The following is a 24,058-nucleotide window of genomic DNA, read 5'->3' on the forward strand; positions in this document are numbered from 1 at the left end:
GCGACGCGCGGTGCATTCTGGGAGGACTTAAAGATGGCGGAAATTGGGGTATGAGTGCGTCATGCTTGTCTGAGGGAGCCGCGCTTTGGTAACTTGTGGAGTCCGATGGCGGCTACGGCAACGCTGCTGCTGTCGGCAGCCAAGTGGGGCTTGCTGAGACGTAGCTTTCTTGCTCCCCAGATTCCCAGGCTGCTCAGTACAGGTGAGCTGGCGCGCGATAACGAGAAGAGCTTGGCGCTGTCGAATGGTGATGACGCCATCAATGTCCGCTCGTTCTGGCTCGCTCTTTTCTAGTGCTTTAATTGGCTGATACGGGAGGTGTGTTCTTTTCTGTTTCGTTCGATTTCTCTCGCTTGTGGACCTTCTTACTTAGAAGTAAATCCTGGTAACTTTAATTCAACTTACTTCTTGGTAACTATGCTTACAGTTCCGGCCTTTCCTCCCGGTCCCCGTACATGTTTTTTATTTTTTACCCCAGTGGTCGTTACTGGCATGTAATTATACATAGGATTGCAGCCTTCTTGTCTTAACGAAATAGGTTAAACATTAATTGCTCGTACATAGACAGTTTATGCTGGTTGCTTATAAATGGAGGTGTAGGTGTTCTTGAAGTTTGAAATAATTGTGTCACTGTGAAGTACCATCAATGCCATCTCAATTCTTTGCTGCTGCTTCAGCTAGCACTGGGTCTTCCTCTCCTCACAGAGGTCAGTAGAACCAAAGGCTGCCCTGCACTGTTCCCTCTAAGGCGTGTGCATGTGCGCATGCTCATAAGTTTTTGGATGCCTGCTCAGTTCACTTTAGATCTCGCTCAGGTTGAATCAGGAAGGCCTCACTCTGAATGCATGTGCGCAGTTACTGCTTGGATACTGCCGGCCAGAACAAAATTCGTTCTGCACAGAGATGAAAAAAATTAGAGGGACCACTGCTGCCCTGTGAGAAGGATAAAATGCTATAGTTAATTATTTGCTATTTGCAGTGATTTAATGTGAGCTACTCTGGGAATCTTGTTGACTGAAGAGAGGGGGTTAAACATGATTTGAATAAAAATGCTTGAGGGTCCTACTTTCAAATTCTACATCAGCTAGTATAGATTGTTAAATGCTCCTGATGGGATTGGTTTGCAAAATGTTGGAGCACATCTCTGAGGTGGGTCAGGAATTATTATTTTTCTACAAATAGTAATTTGAGACTTGGGGATAGTAGTGTAGCTGGGACTTGAACCCAGGTCCCCAGGGTCCAAGTCTTAACTCTGTTGACTGAGCATTGGCTGTTTATATATGGGCTTTTCTTGCAGTTGTAGAATGTTGTCTTTGCTGTGAACACACACTGCAAAGAGTTGTCTTTGTTGTGAACACACACAGAAAATCTCCAACAGATGGAGTTTCACAAAGTCACATGCTTACTCCCTCCCCCCTTTTTAGAGGCCCCTAGCTTTATCCGTGTGAAAGAGCCTCCACGCCCCAAAGAAGTTGATCGGTGGACAGAGAAACGTGCACTGTTTGGGATCTATGACAACATTGGAATTCTAGGTAAGTATCAAGGAGAGAAAGGAGCTGAATGGAGGAAATAAATTCGATTTTTTTTCCAGTGAGCAAGAACTGCATGTTTAAGCTCTTGTATGTTAAGCTGGAAGTGTTAAGCTGGAAGCAATGAAATAATATATTTATTATTATATTTATTTATTTATTTGATTTATATACCGCCTTTCCAAAATGGCTCAGGGCGGTTTACAATATACTTCCCAGATCATGATGGTGACTATGTATTTAAGTCTGGCAACATAATTTTTCTCTGGATAGTGACCATGTGAGAACAACTTGTTAATGGGTGGCTACCAAATAAAGTTTATTATTATTAGGTGACCTCTAAAATGTTACATGATCCTCCGGTCTTGAATATTCCTCCTCCTGCTTTGCTAGTTCTGCTTGCATCAGTCACTAAGATTCCAATGCCCTGGGGCTTTGGAATATGCTCCCTGTCAAAATAAGAACATCTCTATCTCTGATTGATTTTAGGAAGACCCTCAAGAAACATGTTTTCTCAGACTTTTAACTGAAATTAATTGTAAACTGTTTGTTTTTAGCCTTTGAAATTGTTTTAACTTATATTCTGTGAAATTGTTTTACTCTTTATATTTTAAATTGTGCACTGTCTAGAGTTGCACATATAGGCAGCATATAAATAAATAAAATAAGATGTGTGCAAGATGTGTTGACACTGGTATTTTTAAATCCACTGAGTTGCAGCAGCCAGTCTTTTCTGCCATCATTCTGGTTTGCTTAATCCACAAAGCCATCTGGCAGCCCTGATTCCTATTTGCCTAACTACTAGCCTAGCAGTTTTATTAAATTGCTGAATTGCATCCCAGCCTATGAGCCTGCCTTTGTGCTACAGAACCTTTGTTTTGGTAAATATCACTGCCTTTCTTCTCTCTCCTTTCTTCTCATTTCCCTAAATTTTGTATTTTCACATACACATTAACTCCCTCTTATTTCTGATTTCCCCTCTAAAATCTTGTGTTTCTCATTACTCTCACACTTCTTTTCACTCTTCATTTACTTCTTCTTCTTGTGACATTCTTTTTCCCCCTTTGCGTTCACCTTTCGTTTACATGAGACTGCTAATTAGATATCTGCTGCTTTCTTCACTTTTATCTTCCCCTCCCTGGAAAAGGTTATAGGGCATATTTTCTCCCCTATCTGGTTTCCCTTCCAAGCCTCTTTTCCAATTATTTTAGCAGGTGGTTAAAGAAAATTTAAGGGATACCTTTCCCCTTAATTGGACGTTGAAGAGGAAATTTGACTTGAAAACCCTACTTCCTAATACGGAGGAGAGGTGTGTGCACTCTCTCTCTTTTCCTCCCTCCTCCCCTTGCAAGTGGTGAGGGAAAGGCAACCTGTATCTATTCAGGGACATTGTTGTGTTTACTTCAGTGCTCTGGGCACCAAAGTGCAAAGGTGAGAGTGCACAAGCAAAAAGTGGAACAATGGCAGTTAATGATTGATTGATTTGATTAAGTGCTGTCAGCTGGTGTTGACTCTTAGTGACCACATAGATAGATTCTCTCCAGAATGATCTGTCTTCAAATTGGCCTTTGAAGTCTTTCAGTAGTCCATTCATCTTCTTCTCTTTCCTTCAACTTTTCCCAGCATCATGGACTTCTCAAGGGAGCTGGGTTTTCACATAATGTGTCCGAAATTTGATAGTTGAGCCTGGTCATTTGTGCCTTGAGTGAAAATTCTGGTTTGATTTGCTCTATGATCCATTTGTTTGGATCATACTTTAATCTATGATCCATTGTTTGAAAGTCAGCTATCAAAATGATAGCTGACTAATAAGCCTAGTCACAGTTTGTAGACCCATGTGATAAACCTCTATGAGCCCTCTTTCTGCCCTGTTACACCCCCCCCTCTCTTTTCTTCAGGGAATTTTTTGGCTCACCCCAAGGACCTGATCAAGGGCCCTGTGTGGTTGCGTGGTTGGCGGGGGACTGAGTTGCAGAGATGCATCCGCAAAAAGAAAATGGTCGGTGACCGAATGTTTGAGGAGGATTACAAGAACCTGAACAAAAGGATCAAGTATTTGTACAAGCGCTTCAACCGCACTGGGAAGTTTCGCTAAGAGTAGCATCTTGGGAACTAGCATATGTCTGCAAGAAGATGCTGTATTTGTGGGAAATATTATTCACGGTCTTGTCTCAATGAAAGAATGATGGATGTGTGAAATTGTTCAAATTATTTTACTCTGTTAACTTTCTTATTAAAGTATCATTGTATGTCTCTTTTTCATCTGCGAATGTATTCCTGTGGAACATGTTGCCTGCCTTGAAATTCCATTTCTGAATATCCCCTTGCTTCTAATATTCTGAATATTACATCCCTTCCTACAGTTTCAGAGGTGTTTGTGTATATCAGGGCTGCATAACTTTGGCCCTCTTGCAGATAATGGCCTACAACTCCCATAATCCCTGGCTATTGGCCACTGTGGCTGGGGATTATGGGAGCTGTCGTCCAAAAACAGCAGGGGTGGGGGAACTAAATTGAGCAGGCCTGGTGTATATGTATGAACAATCTTCTATGGCTATCTGTATCCAAGCATCTGTTCTGTAGTTTTCCTTTATTTCATATGCATTTCAGGTGAAAAACTGTCTAGATTAAGGGACATGATGACTGTTATGAATGTTTATTAGGGAGTCAGTAGCATTGCAGAATCCAAATCCCCTTTTTTTTCATTGTTTCCTTGTGTCTATTCATGTCAGTTCTCCCACTTATGGACTGAGTTATACAGAATAGAGTCCTGTTAACTCTGAGTTGTGAGCTGTATCTTGAGCAGCAACTGCATGTTACTCAAAATGCAAACTTGTTCACTTATCAAATTTACCTTGTTCTTCCTGGGAGCACCTTGTGTGAGCTAATTTCACTTTAGTTTAAAAATATCCTTGGAACACTTGCTCTGTCCACATATGGAACAGCTACAGGGAGAAACGGCAGTATAGTCAGGGAAGAACTGAGTATAGTCAGGGAGGAACTGCACAGGATTTTTTAGGTCTGTTGTGATTTAATGTGCTGTGTGTTTTTTATCTCATGTTTTAATGTTGTGTTGTAGGCCACCCAGAGAACAGTTTGTTTGGGATGGCTAACAATGTTTTGTTGTTGTTAGGACAGTTCTGCACAGTTTATTCCCCAGCAAGCCAAATACAAGCCCACCAGGGGTTCAGTAAACTTATTTTGCTGCCTGCAAAGGAGAGGGTTGCCAAGCATGTGGGAGAACAGCTGGATTACATGTGGCTTAGTGAGTCACAAATTGTGGTGGCCTGAATTAGTTTATGATCATTCTGGAGATACCCCTGCAATCTCCTTGGGTTGTTTGACTAGTGGTAGTGTTCAGCAGATGAGATAAGACACAGCCCTGGTTTCAAAGGAGATGGCTGTTTCCTGACCAGAATATGCAACTTCCCTTTGCAGAATTATCTTAGCATATAATCCACTGTGAGGAACTACATGGATAGAAGGCATGAAAGAAGAGTTTCAAGGCCTGACTGTGAGCAGTTGTTTCTATGATGTATTGTTTGGATTGTCACCTATTAAGCAGTCCAACAGGTGAAGAAATGCTCTAGATGTGTGGTGTAGATGCTCTTTACTTTGAGCCACAAGCTTTAGTCTGATCCTGCACCCCTGCTCCATCAAATGTTGGGCTGCAAGACGTCATGATTCATCAGCCTGACTCGATGAGGGCTATGCTGGGTTCCTTGAAACAAATGGAAGAATTGACTGCTGCTTGAACAAAGCCTGGAATTCTTTCTTTGCCTCAACATTTGAACCAAAATGGAAGGTTTTTTTAAAAAATTATTAAGTATTTAAGAGTGAGAGGACAGAAGTATATATCTATTTTCTTCTAGGTGCAGTGAGTGGTGAATTGTTGGCAGGGTTTATTGTATGAAATCTACTGTACAATTTTAAGTGTGCATAGATTAACTGTGGACAGCAGCAGGGTTCAGTCAGGTCTGGCACCAGCCCGAGAGCCCACAGCCAGGCTCTGAGGCCCATATGTGGGGTGCTGGAAGAAGGCAGTGGCATTGCAAGTCACTGTCATTGCCTTTCCCATCCACTCAACCTCTAGAAAACTTTCTTATTTGCAGGTGGGAGAAGCCAGTGGTGGTATGAGGGACTCGTAATTACTACGAACTCTATGGGTATTTATATACTGCTTTTCAAACAAAGTTCTCAAAGTGGTTTACTTAGATAGATAATAAACAAGATGATTCCCTGTCCCCAAAGGGTTGCAGCTTAAAAGGATAGTTATCAGCAACAGCCACTGGAAAGATGCTGTGCTGGGGATGGATAATGGCAGTTGCTCTCCCCTTGCTTAATATAAAGAGAAGCAGCCCTTTGAAAGGTGCCTCTTTGTTCAGTGGGCAAGGGATAACACCACTGCTGCCTTTTGCCTCTCCATCCTGCAAATAGAGTGACAGAAGGCTCTCTGATGTAAAGTTTGTTTACTGATGGAGCGAAGGGGGGGGGGGGAAGCTCCCACTGAGGCTGATGGCTTCTTCCCTCCAGCCAGTAGGAGGATGCAGGAGGAGGAAGGACTGCTGTCACCACCAGCCCCACATTCCTTCATTGGCCAAGGGAGAGAAGGAAGAACTGTGCCATTCTAGGGTAGTGGCAGCTTCTTCCCATTCCCTGTCAATGAATGGAGGGATAGGAGGAGGAGGTGCTGGCTTAACCCCTCCATATGGGGAAGGAAGTACCCTCCCCATAGTAACTCAAGGACGAGATCATGCCCAAGCTCCTTGTGCAATACCCCTGGAAGCTGTGCTGCTCCAGAGTGGCACAAAGAGCACTGTGGGTGGAACAGTGGAATGCCAAGGGCTGCATTGAGCCCAAACAGGCATGGGAAGAATTATGCTTTGGGTAGCCTAGGTGGTATTCTATTCCTTGGCAGAGAGCCACTGTCTTCCTTATCTCAGAGAAACCTTGCACAGGGAAAATATACGAAGTAACTATATATAGATGCACAGCTGTGGACACTTGACACCACTCCCGTCTCAAGCGTACTGGAGCTGAGAGATGGATGGGCCAGTCCTATGTAACCAATTGTGGCACAGCAGCTCAGAGATGTTACACAGAAACAACAAGGGTCACATTTTCGAGACGTGTTGCAACGGAGTACATTGTCTTGTTATTACATGATGAGAGTCTACAAGAGAACAAATGATGATAGGAAGCTATGCTGAGAGAGAGCATAAAAGGCAGTGGAAACAATAAGTGCCCAACCTGCAATCATATAGAGTACCAAAGCTTAAGAAGAGAGCTGCAGTTGGCCTTGTGTTTTGATTCCGGACAGGCACCAGCCTGCTGCATGACTCCGGAGACGACTGGCCAAGAACTGCACCCCATGTCTCTAGTGCCGGAGACCTGAGCCTGGCCCTGTGGCTGGTGGCGTGCTCTCCCACTGAGCTGCAACCTTTGCTTAGTGCCTCTTCTAAAGGTCATTGGACTTGAGATATCTGCATGGATAGCATTTTATATTTTTAAAACATGGGAATTTTTGCCTTGGTAGCCTTCAGTGCAAACTGAAATGTGTATCAAACTTTCACTCTCAAGACTGTTACACTTGTAGATGGGCGTGGGTGATTACTCTTGGTGGAAACGCTGCAGTGGAGGGGAGTGGCTGCATCTCCCATTGATAGTGGGCCGGAAAGTGCTTGTTTTTCCTTTTCCCCACCTTGGACACTTCCTTGCTGGGCCTCCCTCAGGCACTTTTTTGTCTGCACTTTCCACTACAAAACCGTCCCCCATATTATAGGTTTCCATATGGCTCATGCCATTTACTGTGGGCTGTTCTGAGCACAACATTTCAACATGGCTATTAGTTCCTGAGCCACCTAACGGCACAGGGGAAATGACTTGATTAGCAAGCCAGAGGTTGCTGGTTTGAATCCCCGCTGGTATGTTTCCCAGACTATGGGAAACACCTATATTGGACAGCAGTGATATAGGAAGATGCTGAAAGGCATCATCTCATACTGTGCGGGAGATGACAATGGTAAACCCCTCCTGTATTCTACCAAAGACAACCACAGGGCTCTGTGGTCGCCAGGAGTCGACACCAAGCTCTGTGGCACCAGAGCCATGGAGGCCTTTCCGTGGAAGTGACTTTCAGCCCTTTCCTTTGTTTGTTACCCAGCAAGGGGTCTTCACTCAGAGAGAAAGGTGGCCAGAGGGTTAAGACTGTTCATTCCCCAAGGCGTGGCTCAGGGATGCTTGTTCTCCTCCTGCAGGGCTTTTAGATCCTTTTTAGAGAACTAGAGTCAGGGCTTCAGTTCCTTAGAGCCAGATGCTAACCACATTTACTCCGAATTGGCGTCTGTCGGCTTTTACACACGACTACCTATTCTTAGGATTGCAGCCACAGAAGCAGGAGGTGAATGGGTCTCCCAGGGATGTGCATGCCATCTGGCTGGACTGGCCACTAGTCATTTAGACAGAATGCTTGTTACAGGGTGTGTGTGTGGGATGATGATTCAAAAGCTGGAACGGAAGGGCTGCCGTTCCCCGGCTACTAACAGGGGGCGGGGAAGCAAGGCTCGCGCCAGAAGTCTGTCCTCCTCCTGGCTCGCGACGATGAGATGGGTGCTGACCGGATGCAACTTGGCATTGATTGGTGGGGCTGCATGGAAGCCTGGGGAGAGGCGTCATTGCCGGAGCTGTGTGGGTGTGGTGACAGCGCACTCCCCACCAGCGCCACCCCACCCCCAACCCCTCCTATAAAGTGTAGGGATGGTGGGGCTTGGAGGGTCACTTTGCAGCTCAGCTCGAGCACCTGTGACTCGGTGCGGAGGAGCTGAGAGAAGATCTCCCGAGGGACAGAGACAAGGGCAGCCATGTGAGTAGTAGAACCCCCGCCAGGCAGGGCTCCCCTTGCGGACGGCTTGGGTACCTGTTGAGTGATGCGTGTTGCATTTTGCATCTCCCGACCAGCGCTGTCGCCAGGGCGGGGTAGAAAGAGGAGACTCGCGCGGATGTCTGCGGGGTCCTCCTCGGGTTGAAAACAATCTCACCTTATTTTCCCCAGGGCGCGACCTGGCTTTCCTTTGGCGCTCTCCTCAGATCCCTCTCTTGCACCAAAGCATGGCAGCAGGTCAAAAGTTGGGGGGTGGGGTGGGGTGGGGTGGAGGAGTCAGTCTTGCTGTAGGAGAGGGTCAGCTTTGCCGGAGGAGTGGGGCGGGGCGGAACACAGATCCTGTAACATGCCTTTGACAGATACCTCCAGCTAGGGGGTGTGCCAGAGTGCGTGTGCGCGCGCGACTGGATGTACACAGATCTCTGAGCCATGGGGAAATCAAATGAAGGCCGTTGCCTGGGGATGAGGGCGGGCTTGCGAAGGTTTTTGTGCTTCCAAAAGCCTATATGAGTACAGTCGTGAGAAGGGCTCTTCCCTTCCTGCACACTATCTCTTTTCGGGGGCGGGGAGCTCACTACTTTTACAATCTTGTGGGTCTGGAGGGTTGGGGGGGGAGGAGGGCGTGTTCCTCCAGGGACATGGCTGTGCTCATAGCTCGAAGAGTCCACTTTGTCCGTTTGGAGTCCCTTGCTCAGCTTGGCGCCGGCAGCGTCTTTTCCCCTTCCGCAATCGGCTGCCTTCATCCTAATAAGATGTCCTCAGGAAGGTGACCTGAAGATCATGACCAACAAGAGTGGGCGGCCAGCCTCTTTGTGCGCTGCTTGGAATTTCTCTGTGGCATCTGACTGGCTGCTTTTGGAAAGGATATTGGGCAAGGTGGACGCTGTTTGGATCCAGCAAGCAACTCGTGCATATGGGGCGGGCAAGGGCGTAGCTAGAAGAGAGGGGGCCCATGTTCATCACCCCTCTCCCTGACAGTGAGGAAGATAATGAAGAAAATAGAGAGGGGTGGATCTGGGGCTCATCGGGAGCTTCCCCCCCCTTCTTTGGACCCATCCGCTCAATAATAGCTGCACCCCGGGGAGGGGATCAAAGTCACCTCTTAGGATGTCTTCACCGATGATATTGAGCCTCCTTTACGGGTGATGTTTCATAGAACCAGTGTTCAGGCATGCTCTTCTTTGTGGTGAATGGGAACACCCTTTTACAGAGTAGAAAGAGTCAAACACACACACACACACCCCTTTATTTTATTTTCCATAATCTTGTTATACCACAAAGACAAAGCAGCCAGTAAGACAAACTTTTTAATTTTATTTACTTATTTTATTTAGCACATTTGTATACCACCCAAAATTGACGTCTCTGGGCAGTTTAGAGTATATGTTCAAAGAGATTCTAAGCAGTATGGTTTCACATTCATATTCGAAAGATGTGCGACATGCAATAGGAACTTCTAGAATTCTGTGTGAAGAAGATGGGGAGGGGGTGATCAAGCTCTGTTATGTATATGCCAGCATAGAGGCAAAGAGAGAGGCACCCCCTCCCCCCCACTTCTCCATCAGCAACTGCAATGCTAGCTGCAGCCATCCATCAGTAGGGCTCTCTCTGTAGCAGGGATTAAGTTACTCTCCCCACACATCCCATCCTCACTGCCTTCTCTGGCAGTTGAGTGTGCATGAGGGAATCAGTGGTGGATTAAACTTTTTGCCACCCATAGGCTTGCCTTTTTTTAATAAGGTAAAAGGGGGGACTTTCTCCTCGCCCACTTCACCATTGCTGCAGCCGCTGCTGCCCACAGAGAGGAGGGGCAAAATTTGCTGCTCCTCAAATTTTGCCACCGTAGGCAAATGCCTACTCTGCCTCTCCATTAATCCACCACTGGAGGGAATGCTCTAAAATCACATGCAAGGGATGAAAGGATTCTCTGGGAGAAGAGAGGGGTATTTTTCATGGCTTCTCATAATAGTGCCAAAATAGAACTTCCCCCAAAGGTGGCATTGGCACTGGGCAAAACCAGTTGGGAAGTGAGAGTATATTAGAGTTAGAATAGAAGACCAAACATTTTTCTTATTCAGCTTTCTGTATCCCATCACTGGCCAATTCTTGGAATATTTAGGTGAGATTGTGATAGCCACCCCCTGCTGGTTGTTGCCAGCATCTAGGTAGTACTCTACAGGTCTGTGTAGTTAAGGTGCCACCTTAAGTGGTGCAGCAGTGAAATGCTTGATTAACAAGCAAAAGGTTGCCCATTCAAATCCCCACTGGTACTATATCGGGCAGCAGTGATATAGAAAGATGTTGAAAGGCATCATCTCATACTGCATGGGAGGAGGCAATGGTAAACCCCTCCTGTATTCTACCAAAGAAAACCACAGGGCTCTGTGGGTGCCAGGAGTTGAAATCGACTTGATGGCACACTTTACTTTAGCATTTTAAGCCCTAAATATTCTATCAGTCATAAAACCTAAGCCATCCATCCAATCTGTCTGAATTTTGTTGTGGAACAACTAGGTGAAAAGTACCACTACTTCACCAAGTTTCATGCAAGTCTGTTAAGAAATAACCAAGACACAGCAGTTCTAATCCTTTGGTTTTAAAAATGAGTCTAAGAGTAGCCAGAAGAAAGACCAACCACACAAATTGCTATCAGTCTGTATCCTGAATACCAGTTTGATTTGGACAGTCCACCAGCACTTCTAGTCCTGTTAAGACTTCATCAGATTCCTTCATGCTGTGTCTTAAGGCTTGACCTTCTTGTGAGCTTAGGATGCTTCTAGCATTTGGGGCTCACTCCTGTCGTGGCGGCTAGGACACCTAATGGTGCAGCAGGAAATGTTTGACTAACAAGCAGAAGCTTACCGTTTCAAATCCCTGCTGGTACTATATCGGCTGGGCAGCAGCAATATAATAAGATGCTGAAAGGCATCATCTCACACTGCGCGGGAGGAGGCAATGGTAAACCCTTCCTGCATTCTACCAAAAGAAAACCACAGGGCCCTGTGGGTGCCAGGAGTCGACACCCACTCGAAGGCAGACTTTACCTTACCTGCCATGGCACTTTTGTATTTGTGTGGTTCCTGGGATGGATATGACATGTTCTGCCACCTTTTGTATTTGACCTGTCTCTAAAGGTCTGATCCAGTTCAGTCACCTGCCACCGGGACAGGACCAGAAGGCGAATCAGCTAGAGGCCCTCCTGAAGCACCTCCAAACATGACCAGCAATCGCCGCCTGTACCAGACTCAAGCAGAAGTGGCAGCAGTAAGTCTGTAATGTCCTGGACTGCTCATAATAGACGTTTGCCTGCCTTTTCTGTTGGTGAACAAGCTGCCCCTTCTTCCATTTCTCAGGTAGTGCATATCTTCCATGATAATGTGGAAAAGGTCTTGAAGCGAGATGAAGACCTGTTGGCACTAGAAGCACAAGCTGAGGGTGTGCATGATAGTGCCAAAGTGTTTCAAACCAATGCAACATCTCTTGCAAGGAAGTACTGGTGGCAGAATGCTAAGGTAAGCTTTTCAAGAACAGTTCCCTTTGCTGTACATCAGTGTACAGCAGGCCTGCACAACTCAAATGACCTGGTGGGCCGAAACCAACCGTGACTTGGTTCATGGGGGCCAAGGTCAGTTCCTAGGGTGCTGATTATTAGAGTAACACTTAATATATCAATCAATCAACCAATCAACCAAATTAAAGAGAAATGAATTAAAAATGAATTTAATCAGTATTTAACTTTTGATGTTCTGGCAGACCAAGATTGATTTAAATTAATATGAAATAAGTTGAATTAAAATTCATTCTAATAATATAAATATTATACAATCTGTACAAAATACATAATAAAATGCATTGTTCTTCCTTTCCACCTCTGCCAAATCATCACACAAAACATGGAAGAGAACTTCTTCTCATAATTTTGGAAAAGAAGGGAGAAGGGGAAAGAAAGATGGAAAGGATGCAGCAGGAGGCTTGGCTTGAGAGAGAGAGAGAATGGAGCAGTATTTGTGTGTGTGTGTGTGTGTGTGTGTGAGAGAGAGAGAGAGACTTAACTGTGCAGGCGCACCTTGCAGTTGGGAAGCAACGCTGGGCCAAATGGCAGGCCCGAGTGTCGCTCTGGTTTCTGCTGCTGTGCGCCACTGCTGCCATGAGGGAGGGTAAGGAAGAACACCCGCACCCCCGTAGCCATCTCCTCAGCCGCACAACGGCTGGAATTTGGGGGGGGGGTTAAGCAGCAGGGGGAGGAAGGGGAAATAGCCCCGGGGGCCAGGAAAAAAGGCCTCGCGGGCCGCATGTTGTGCAGGCCTGGTGTACAGCTACAATTTGAGACAAAAGGACCCTGTGACACAGAGGCAGTGGCCTGTGTCTGAAGTGCTAAGCTCCTCTCCCCAGAGATTCAAATACTTTTGTGTCTACAGGCCTTCCCCTTGTGTGGGAGACTATCCCTCTCCTTGCTGAGGCTAGACTTTGGGGGCTGCGGGAGATGGCTCTGGCTCAAGCTGTAAGGGATCATCCCAAACATCCCCTTGCAATCTGGTGCAAGAACAGTTCTGGGAATTCCCAGTAGGTGTGTAGTATATGCATCTTGTAACAATGAAGTCAGACCTGTCAGGCTGGTAGTATTAGAAATGTGTGCTTTGGGGAAAGGCCAGAGATGTGAGGCTCTAACCCTTCACAATTTTCTCTCCAGATGATGGTCATACTGGGAATCATCTGTGCCATTGTGGCAGTTGCAGTTGCTCGTAAGTACCATGGAAAGCCAGGATAACTGAGTCTACAAGCTACAAACCCTGGATAAAAAACACCATTTGCCTGCAAGTTATGGGTGTGGGAAATGGTGTCTGCCAACTCCCTCATCTGAGTGATGGCAGAGACCACAAATATGTAATCCGGATACCCTTTGGGATAACTGGCTTGCTGGGTGAGGGGCAGAGGCCTGGCAGTGTGGGAGGTCCCTTCTTTCTTGGGTGTTCAGCAGCCTCTTTGCTATCCTTGTGTCTTGAGATGCTTTGTGTAACATGCTTTCTATTTTCTCCTTTCTTTTCCTTCTGTCCTCAGTCTACCTCTTTACCTGAGACTGTCTCTTCAGTCTGGCGCTTCCCTTCCTCCCTCTCCCTTAATTTCTCCCTTCATTCTGGCTTTATCATCAGTTCTCCTCCTCCTGGTTTGTTTTTGTTCAAATGGGTCCTTTCACTGGCTGTTACAGCCCTTGAAATGACCAGCTGAGTAGGGAAGGTGGCAATCGGCCTAGTGGAGGAGAAGTGGGGGGTGGTCCACGGATTTCAGTTTGGTAAGGCATGCTGTAGCTGTCCATTCTCTTGCAGCAATGCTGGGTGGTATTACCTTTGGCAGAGAGAACATCCACTGGGTAGTGGGAGTAATGGACAGAAGAGAAAAGGTGGCTCCCAGCAGTGTCCCAAAGGAGGGATCTGGTAGATTGACCCCAGAATTATTGCCTTCTTCCTGTGTCTGCACATGGTTCTGTTTCTTTTTAATAAATCTTACATCCGTACTGTAAGATGTCATTCATGTGGGATCTCATTAACGTGGCAGGAATGAGTTTTGAATTCTTCATAGTGCCAAATAAAAAGGGCTAACTGGGGTAGTGGAAGGGAAAGAAACAAGACATCTCTGGTATGGATAGGAGAGCCGCCAGATGGAAGTTCTATTCTGAGAAACGTTGAGAGAGGTAGTTATGGTGGGATGGGATAGAAATGCCTAACCCTCCCCTTTCTCTGCCTTTGTGGCCCAATAGCTTTGCAGGGCTAGCTCATGGGTGAGGCTGACTAAGGTGGTGTCTTAAGTGGTGGACGGCCATTTTGTTTATTTATTTATATCTATGTAAGCCACTTTGGGAACGTATGTTGAAAAGTAGTATATAAATATCCATCATTCGTTCAGGTCCCCTGCAACCACTGGCGGCTTCAGCCTGCCTCTAGCTAGTATGCCTCCACGACCCAATGGTGCACCAGCTGCTGCCCCTTCTCCTGCTCAAGGAAGAGTAAATGTGGATGAGAGGAGTGGCGTTCACTCCATTTAAAATCCAGCAGGGAGCCAGAAGAGGATGGCACCAGGGAAGGGCAAGAGCATGCATCAACAGGTAGGGGGCAGCAATAGAATGCCACCTCAGGCATTGCGTGGAGCTTGGATTGGCCCCGTTGCTCCGCTAGTGGGTGAGTGGAGCCTTAGGCAAGGAAGGAGCAGTGCAGGATGCTGTTGAATGAAAGGCAGGCAGAGTCACTCTCCAGCAGGTGCCAGATTGGCTTTTTAAAATCCAAATTTTGGGTTACGGCCCATTTGACTCACGAGTATACCCCTTAGGTTCTGGCCATGCTCAGGCCTCTGCTTCTTTCAAAGCTTGTTTTTCATCTGCAGCTGTGCTGCAAGATATCCTTGTGGGACCTGAATTCTTTGTTCAGATGGCCTCTTTCCACAGGATTGTACCCCCGAAACCAACCAAGACATGCTCCCTCCTCTCTCATTGTGAGAATAAGTAAATGACCAAACTAGGTAATCTCACATTTGAGTTGAATGTGGGGTGTCTCCAGGCCCTTCCAATTAAACCTTTTCTGTAGTTTTAATCTTGGGGAGTCAGAAGTCATCCTTGGATGATCCATCGTTCAGATGAATGCAGGGGTTTGCCATTTGGCTATTTCCTTCTCCAGTCAGTGAGAGAAGGAAGGGTATGAGTTGGAGAAGAATATCCTAAATAAGCCATGCTGGATTTAGAAAGAGTAAAAAGTAGGAGTATCAGAATTTCAAGAGTTGCCTTTCCAAGGGCTGGTTTGTGCATGCCTGTCTTGTCACTCGGCTTGCAGTTGAACATGTCCATTGTCTCTGTTGAAAAGCTTCTAAGGTGGCATTAAAGATCTGTCCATGAGGTTTTCCCTAAGGTGGCATTAAAACGTCATCTATGATGTGTTTCTCTTTGGTTGCTATCCCGTGCATTTCATTATCTGATGTTGCATTCATCTAGTGAAGAAAATGTTGCATGACCTTGTCTTTGCTATGGATAAGATGTTACTTCTGGCTGAAAGAAGTGCATCACTACCTTTTTAAAGTTGTGATGCTCTTATATTTAGCAGGGGGAGAGCAACTGGCCCTATCTAACCCCAGCACAGCATCCCTCCACTGACTGTTGCCGGTGTCTACCTTTGTTTCTTTTTAGATTGTGAGTCCTCTGGGGACAGGCAACTATCTTATTTATGTATTTTCCTATATAAACCGCTTTGAGAACAAGAGCAGTATATAAATATTTATAGTAGTAGAGCAGTGGCTGTGAGCTCAGCTGAAGGGAGATGCATGACGTGCATAATTTTGTGCTGTCTGACACAAGGCCCAGGAAGTGACCCAGCTAGGTTGTATAACTGAGAGACCAATTGGGTGCACAAACAACTCTCTTGCTATGATGACCAGGCAGGATTTGAAAGATGGCAGTGAGGTAGAGAGAACACTATTGAAGGGGAGCAAAAGCTGTGCTACTCTGAGACTTGCTGGGAATGGCCTCTGCTCTCCTGTAGAGCATGCTGCAAAATATAGCATTGTCATGTACCAGCATTTCATTTGCTTAAAGTCCATCTCCTCGCAGTTCCCTGCCTTTCCTTTACCTCAGGGGGTGACAAAAAGCTGGAATGAAACAGCCCTCTTCTCCTTGAACAAGCTTCTCCCATATCATTATAACTGTGCCAGCGGAAGAACAACTACTGAAGAGGAGCTGGAGCATGATGGTGTTGCCAGTCACATGGCTATACAGCATCCTTTTGATCTTTCCTGGGCAAGAGTTTGGTTCTGTCTGCTTCTGTTTTGATGAGAAAGGACCACCTGGCACCTGCTTTCTGCTTTCCGTGTCTGTCCTCTTGAATGTATAGCCTCTGTCTTTCTCCCCCCACTCCTGCTGTTCCTTGTCCACTATTTGTCTCTCTTTGTGCATGGGTCAAAAGTATACTAATTCATTGTGGTTTTGGTCTTTACTTTGGAATATAACTGTAATATTTCCATTGACGTGTATCAGCCAGCCCTTGTACTCTGAATGATCTTTAACAAACACCTCTGTGCTCTAAATGAGTTTGCTTCCTCTGTCTAAGCATCGCAAGGGAAGGTGATGTTCTTTCTTCTGCCCTAGTGGCAGCTGGACAAGATTAGTATTAGAGATAAGCTAGAAGATAACCATAATCCGTTACAGTGGAGATTAAAATCTGATTTAGTCAAAGTTCATTAGTAGTATTTGTGTTCGGGGGGCAGAGGAAATATAAACAATCTCCTTCATCAGGCAAGTCATCCGTATAAACTTATTCTCTCACAGTAGTGGTTAGAGTGCTGGACTAGGACCGGGGAGACCTGAGTTCCAATCCCCATTCAGCCATGATACTAGCTGGATGACTCTGGGCCAGTCACTTCTCTCTCAGCCTAACCTACTTCACAGGGTTGTTGTGAGGAGAAACTTAAGTATGGAGTACACTGCTCTGGGCTCCTTGGAGGAAGAGAAGGATATAAAATGTTAATAATAATAATAATAATAATAATAATAATAATAATAATTCCTGGTAAAGTGGGTTCAGTTTTGAGCATCTGTTGTGTAAAAGTAACACAGAGAGTTGATGCCATGAACAATGGAGGAAGCTCAAAATCATAGCCTAGCTCTGCTTCATCTCTTCAAGGCAGTGGCAGCTGGTGGTTCCTGGGACTGGGGGTGTGGGGTGAGCATACGTGGGGCAGGTGATGGGTGGAACCTCAGGGAGAGAGAAGTGGAGCCAATTGTGGGCAGCTGAAGAGGTGGAGCCAGGACTAGGTGGGTGCCTTAGCAATAACTGGCAAAGTGCAGATTTGTAGCTAACGAGTGGGCTCAAAATGCAAACATACACAAGCACACAAACCTCAATTGCTCATCAGCAGAGATACGGAGAAATGTGGAAAACATCAGTTGCTTTATAGTGCTTAATAGGACTACAGTATTGTGCAGGTTTGTATCTTAACACAGCAGGATCAAACACAAGCACACACAGACAGGAAAAGATCTGTACAAACCACAAGTAAAGCACAGACCAGCTACAAAAGGCTGCTTCTGTGGAGAGTAAATGCATTCTGAAAGCACCAAGGCAGCTCTGTCTGCCTGATTATTTCAAAAATGAATACTACTACTAATAAATAACAAGAAAGAACTGAGCCAGAGTGGTACAGTGGTTAGTGTGCTGGACTAGACTGGGGAAATACAAGTTCAAATCCCCATTCAACCATGAAACTCACTGGGTGACTCTGGGACAGTCACTTATCTCTCAGCATAACCTTCCTCAAAAGGCTGTTGGGAGGATAAATGTATCCATGTGCACCACTCAGGGCTTCTTGGAAGAAGTACAGGCTATACATGTAAAAGTAAATAGATCTAGACACGTGACAGGTAAAGCAGAAACCAGCTACAAAAGTGGATAACAAATGCATTCTGAAGTTACAAGGGCAGAGCTCTGCCTGCCGATTTAAAAAATGCATACATAAATAATAGAAAAATCACATGTTTTTCAATGATGCTTGCTGCAGCTATGAACCATCTTCTGTAACTTAGAGGACACCATGGGAAGCAAAGATATATGGGGACATCCTCTCCTTACTCCATGCCTGATGAATAGCTGGGTGCCACTTTCTGTCCACCTGGGGTGCCCGCCAACTAGCCTGTGTATCCATCCAAGCAAGCAACAAATGTTTTTTTCATAGAGAGATCACTTACCTAATCCTTGCCCAATGAACCATAACCATCAGTGGACATATTAATGTTACATATACTGGACACAATCCAGAGAAAAGCCTTGTTAGCTCTCTGCATAGCAAATGAATTTTTAAAATTGTTTTCCTTCACACAGAATCCATTCCTTCTCTACATACACCACACCCACATGGAAAGCCACTTCTGCAATTATTTGAAAAGCAGTTTGGACTCAGAAATCCATGCATATGCCCTAAAAACATTCTGGCTTCTTATGCCAGTTTTTAATCTAATTGGTCCAGTCTTACAGTTAGCTGATCCTTCCAATGTTTAATGGCATGTCGTTTTGGGAATGGGCCATAATACTTTGCATACGATCAGAGATCAAGGGAGAGAAAGCAGAGGTTGCATTCTTCCCCTGCAAACAAACAAGATAGCAAAAGATCAGATGCACCAACAGCCTGCCTGCCTGCTCGCTCTCTAATCAAAATGGTGATTGTATTCTTCTGAATAGTGCTTTATAGCTGGTTCCCTCATATACACAAGGAAATCTTGAGTAGCTTTAAGTAAAGGTTTATTCAGCAGCAACTCCATTTTCTCCTTCCCTTTCCTTCCGTTTTCCTCTTTACTCTTCCCCCACACTCTACAGAATCACTCTTGGGACAAATGTCCAAACAAACTGCCAAATATTACTGAATAGAACACTAGTAGCTAAAAGAAAAAGACTTCCCCGCCCTCTGGGCACTCTGATAGGCTGCCTGAAGCATCAGCATGATGCCTTCTGATTGGTGCTTAGGGCATTTTAAGCTCTGCCCACCTTCTTAAAATAGAGACAAGCCTCATTAATATTCACAGAAGCAAAGCAATGAGACTATCCCTCGTATCAGTTTTCAGTTATACATTATGTCTCAACCAGTGGGAGATGAGAGAAAGTGCATGGCTTCTTCAAAGGGAAGTCCTGCTTCACTTCTAGAGTGTTTTGAGGGTGTCAACAAGTACATGGAGGGGATAAATGGAGTAGTCATTGTATGTTTGGACTTTCATCAAGCATAGAGAAAATCTGAAGTTCCTGAGTAAACTTCGTCATGGGATAAGACTACAGATCATCTTATGGATCGGTTAAAAAACATGGAATAGAGAGTTGGAGTGAATGGAGAATTCTCCCAATGGAAGCCAGTAAGAAGAGAGGCCCCCACCAAACAACTGCACTGGGAACAGTGCTTTTTAACTTGTTCATAAATGATATGGAGTTAAGGATGAGCAGTGAAGTGGCCAAGTTTGCAGATTATATCAAATTATGCAAGAAGATGGTAAAAAAACCTCAAATGGGCTATAGCCCTATTCACATATTATGCTCCATGAATGTACAGTTTGTATACACTGTATGCATACTTAAACAGTATGTTGAACACATATACAGCAGTACACTTCCTGTCTGCAACCTGCATCCAATAGGGCCTGTACCCAGGTCCACTTTTTAAATGAATGCAGGTACAGTCATTCACACAGACATGTATATGTGTGTGCAGACACCTGAATGTGTTATCCCCAGCTCCGTTCTCCTCCCCATCATTCATCCCTGTGACCAGTGTCAAAGTGAGATGGAGTAGGGGTGTGCACGGAACCGCGGAGCTGCGGTCCGGCACTGGGTGGGGGGTTCCAAAAGAGTAGGGGGGGGCTTTACTTACCCCCTCAATAATCTTGCCGTATTTATTTAAGTAAGCGGGCGGCATACCTCCCTGCCGCCCGTTTCATTCCCCCTCCTCCGGCGGCGCGCGGCTCGGCTTCCTCCTCGTGTTCAAATTGCAATCGGGCGGCAGGGTATCTCCCAGTCCCTGCCGCCCGGCTCTTCAATGCCCCCTGCTCGGCTGGCGGCCGCCCCCTGAACAGCCCCAAGACCCCTGCCGCCCCTTCCCTTCCCATACACAGGCGGTCAGCAGGAGAGCTCCCCTGCTGACCCCGTCCCCTTCCTCGGCTCGGCTGCAAATGGCTTCTAGGAAGCCATTTGCAGCCGAGGCGGACGGCAGGGAGTTCTTCCGCCGCCCTCTCTCTAAAGTTCTTAACTTTAGAAAGCAGGTGGCGGGAGAACTCCCTGCCGTCCTCCTCCCCGGCTCGGCTGCAAATGGCTTCTAGGAAGCCTTTTGCGCAGGCGCGCAAAAGGCTTCCTAGAAGCCATTTGCAGCCGAGCTGGGGAAGGGGACAGGGCCGGCAGGGGAGCTCTCCTGCCGACCGCCTGTGTATGGGAAGGGAAGGGGCGGCAGGGGTCTTGGGGCTGTTCAGGGGGCGGCCGCCAGCCGAGCAGGGGGCATTGAACAGCCGGGCGGCAGGGACTGGGAGATACCCTGCCGCCCGATTGCAATTTGAACACGAGGAGGAAGCCGAGCCGCGCGTCGCCGGAGGAGGGGGAATGAAGCGGGCAGCAGGGAGGTATGCCGCCCGCTTACTTAAATAAATACGGCAAGATTATTGAGGGGGTAAGTAAAGCCCCCCCCGAACTCTTTTGGAACCCCCCACCCGAACCAAAACCACCCGTGTCCGGACCGGTCTGGAGGCCTTTTGAATGGCCTCCGAACCGGTCCGTGCACATGACTAAGATGGAGTGGGGATTGATCGCGCACCATTACCTTTCATATCTTCACAAACCCCAAACCAGTCTTGAGCTTGCTGCAGTTGCCCTATTCGGTCCGGATGTGGGCTCATCCTTTCTCTTTTTTTCCTGCTCCCTACCCTTCCAGCCCCCAGCCACAGAAGCACTTGCCTCTAAAGCACTGGCTGTCCGTAGGGAGGCCACGAATGGATCCCAGTGACAGCACTGGGGTGGGAAGTTGGGCTCCGTGAGCTCATTCACACGTGATGATAAAGTCTTTGAAGTGCTGATTTTATCTGTATATTTATTTATTTATTTTATTATTAAAAAATTTATACCGCCCTTCCAAAAGGCTCAGGGTGGTTTACATTAAAACACCATTAAAATCAATTAACAATTAAAACAAAAATTATAAACTGCATAAAATAATAATTAACAATTAAAACACCAATTAAATAGCCAAAACAATTTAAAAACAAGTTTTAAAAAGCTGAGAAAGCTTGGTTGAAGAGATGTGTTTTCAGAAGTTTCTTAAAAATTGCCAGAGATGGGGAGGCTCGTATCTCAGTAGGGAGGGCATTCCACAATCTTGGGGCAGCAACTGAGAAGGCCCATCTCTGTGTAGCCACCAAACGAGTTGGCAGCAATTGGAGACTGACCTCCTCAAGTGACCTCAATGGGCGGTGGGGAACATAGCGAAGAAGACGTTCTCTTAAATACCCAGGGCCTAAGCCATTTAGGGCTTTATAAGTTATAACTAGCACTTTGTATTTTGCCTGGAAACCTATTGGCAGCCTGTGTAGCTCCATCAACAGAGGAGTAACGTGGTCTCTCCGAGATGACCCAGAGACCAACCTGGCTGCCGCATTCTGAAGTTTCCAACTGAAGACTAACTGCCTGAGACCCACTGTACGTTTCCAGACTACGTACAAAGGCAGCCCCATGTAGAGCGCATTACAAAAGTTAAGTCTGGAGGTTACCAACAAATGTACCACTGTGTAGCTGGCGTATAAGCCGAAGCTGATAGAAAGCACCCTTGGCCACCGCCTCAACCTGAGAAATCAGGGAGAGGTGTGAATCCAGAAGTACTCCCAGACTGCGAACCTGTTCCTTTTGGGGAAGTGTGACCCCGTCTAGAACAGGCAGATCAACATCGTCTCTAGAGTTCCGACCCTGCACAATAAGTACCTCCGTCTTATCTGGATTCAGCTTCAGTTTATTCTCCCTCATCCAGACCATTACTGCTTCCAGGCAGGCATTTAGGGAGGATATGCCATCTCCTGAAGAAGTTTACATGGAGAAGTAGATCTGGGTGTCATCAGTGTACTGATAACACCCAGCTCAAAATCCCCTGATAATCTCTCCCAGTGGTTTCATGTAGATGTTAAAAGGCATTGGAGAGAGTATGGAGCCTTGAGGGACACCATACTTAAGCTCAGATTTCAAAGAGCAACAATCTCCGATCAACACCATCTGGAACCTGTCCGAGAGGTAGGAGCGGAACCACTGTAAAACAGTGCCTCCCACCCCCAACACTCTCAGACGTTCCAGAAGGATACTATGGTCGATAGTATTGAAAGCTGCCGAGAGGTCCAAAAGGACCAACAGAGTCACACTTCCTCTGTCAATTCCCAATTGGAGATCATCCATCAGGCCGACCAAGGCAGTCTCCATCCCATAGCCTGCCCGAAAGCCAGTTTGAAATGGGTCTAGATAATCAGTTTCCTCCAAGACCGCCTGGAGCTGAGAGGCCACCACCCTCTCAATAACCTTGCCCAACCATGGGAGGTTGGAAACAGGCCTATAATTGCTCAACTCTGAGGGATCTAATACAGGCTTCTTTGGAAGAGGTCTAATAATTGCCTCCTTAAGACAAGGAGGCATCCTGCCCTCCTTCAGAGAAGCATTTATGATTTCCACCAGGCCGCCCACAACAGCCTCCCTGCTAGATCGAACAAGCCGTGTTGGACAAGGGTCAAGAGAACAAGTGGTAGGCCTCACCATTCCAAGCAGCTTGTCCACATCATCAGGAGTCACAAACTGAAACTGATCCAGTCGAATCACATAAGAGGAATACTTGGACACGTCCGGTTCAGACATAAAATTAATTGTGGTGTCTCCATCTAAGTCGGCCTGAATCCGAGAGATTTTTTCTGTGTATGTGTGTGATTGTCGTTTTTCTACCTTTTTCAGGTAGAAAACTGAAGGGAGCCTGGGCAGGTGTATTGATCCAGGAGAATACACTTGTGTCAAGGGATGGCAGGAATCATGTGTGACTACGTCTCCCACAAGCTCTGTTTAGCATGTCTTATGAGCAGGGTGCAGAAATTCCCCTTTGCTTGGTATGCAGAGTGTGTGAAGGGCTTCTCTAGAAGGCGGTAGTACTGCTTGTGGGTTGATTCTTAGTCTCGCAGTACTGAAAGCAGAGGATAGAAGGAGGAGAGAGGCAGAGATGCTTCTGTGGGTGAGAGTGGCTCCCTTAGCTAGTTGAACCATAACTGAGCTTGCGCAAGCAATCCAGCAAAAACAAACAACCAAAAACCAATGGGAGGAAAGTGCCGCTCTAAAGTGAGAATTTACTTGCAGCGTTGCCCTTTTGCGCAAGCAATCTAGCCAAACAAACAAACAATGGTGGAGAGGGCCCCTAGATAAACATCAGGGGAGTTGGGGACTGGGTGGATTTTGAACAAGAGGGTTGCGGCGGGGGAGTCAAGGCAACTGTCCCCCTTGCTTTGCCCCCGAAAAGTGGTGAGCAAGCTGCCAGCCCCTCCTCCACTTTGCAGACCTTTCCCCATTCCTTGCAGCCACATGCACTCCAGAGGATTGGTGGCTTCCGGACTATGAGATTTGCAACGCTCAAAGTGTTGCAAAGTGCAATGGAATGAGGCAGCAGTTTGAAACAGCGAGTGCAGTGGGTCTCAGGCAGTATGATATGCAACGTGAGAAGGTTTTGCCCGTCCATATTGCCCGTCACTGCAGCGGTTATTCCAGGCAAGGAGCTTCCATATTACACGTCAGGAACACAACCACTGGCCTCTTTTCCTCCTCAATTTTGGGCCAATTGGGTTGTGGAGGGAGAGGAGGACTTTGGGTTGTTGTTGTTGTTTTTAATTGGTGCACTTGTGCAGATCCGCCAACGGGGAGAAGTGTCGTTCCAAAACAATAATTGCACGCTTGCGCAAGGCAAGCAAAGATTTTTTTTAAAAAAATCCAATGATGGAAAAGGAGGGAGGAGGTGGAGGGGAGGGGAGTGCTCCTCCAGTGAGGGCAAGCAATCTGAAGATGCAGGGTGGGGGAGCGGGCTGCCTGGGAGAAGGTCCCTAACCCGAGCTGCCACCGCTTCCTCTCCCCGTCAGTGCCAGGCTCGT

The 24,058-nt window shown here is 46.5% G+C and overlaps 2 protein-coding genes across 8 annotated transcripts in view; both read left to right on the forward strand.

Annotated features, from left to right (window-relative positions):
* The first annotated feature begins 1 nt into the window (after nt 1).
* Nucleotides 2-3,784, forward strand: MRPL51 (mitochondrial ribosomal protein L51). 2 transcript variants are annotated; one of them, XM_053298049.1, is made up of 3 exons: nt 2-202; nt 1,425-1,532; nt 3,428-3,784. In XM_053298049.1, the coding sequence occupies exons 1-3, from the start codon at nt 106-108 to the stop codon at nt 3,622-3,624; spliced, it is 402 nt and encodes a 133-aa protein (XP_053154024.1). In that variant the 5' UTR covers nt 2-105; the 3' UTR covers nt 3,625-3,784. The 2 variants fall into 2 exon arrangements, with proteins under 2 accessions (XP_053154024.1, XP_053154025.1); XM_053298050.1 differs by lacking the exon at nt 2-202 and adding an exon at nt 557-707.
* Nucleotides 3,785-7,712: 3,928 nt separating this feature from the next.
* The window catches only part of VAMP1 (vesicle associated membrane protein 1), a 40,758-nt gene continuing 24,412 nt past the window's right edge, over nt 7,713-24,058 (forward strand). For 2 of the 6 annotated variants that reach the window (XR_008316547.1, XM_053297862.1), the window contains exons 1-4: nt 7,713-8,391; nt 11,544-11,673; nt 11,763-11,921; nt 13,100-13,151. Coding sequence is in view for 5 of the 6 variants with exons in the window: in XM_053297862.1 (XP_053153837.1) it covers nt 8,390-8,391; nt 11,544-11,673; nt 11,763-11,921; nt 13,100-13,151 (343 nt within the window). In the remaining variant the exon portion in view is untranslated. Of the gene's footprint in view, nt 8,392-11,543; nt 11,674-11,762; nt 11,922-13,099; nt 13,152-13,467; nt 16,619-24,058 lie in introns of those variants that run through there. The other 4 variants (XM_053297866.1, XM_053297867.1, XM_053297863.1 and 1 more) reach the window with 4 other exon arrangements.

Source organism: Hemicordylus capensis, chromosome 2 (assembly GCF_027244095.1).
Source record: "Hemicordylus capensis ecotype Gifberg chromosome 2, rHemCap1.1.pri, whole genome shotgun sequence".
Taxonomy (NCBI): domain Eukaryota; kingdom Metazoa; phylum Chordata; class Lepidosauria; order Squamata; family Cordylidae; genus Hemicordylus; species Hemicordylus capensis.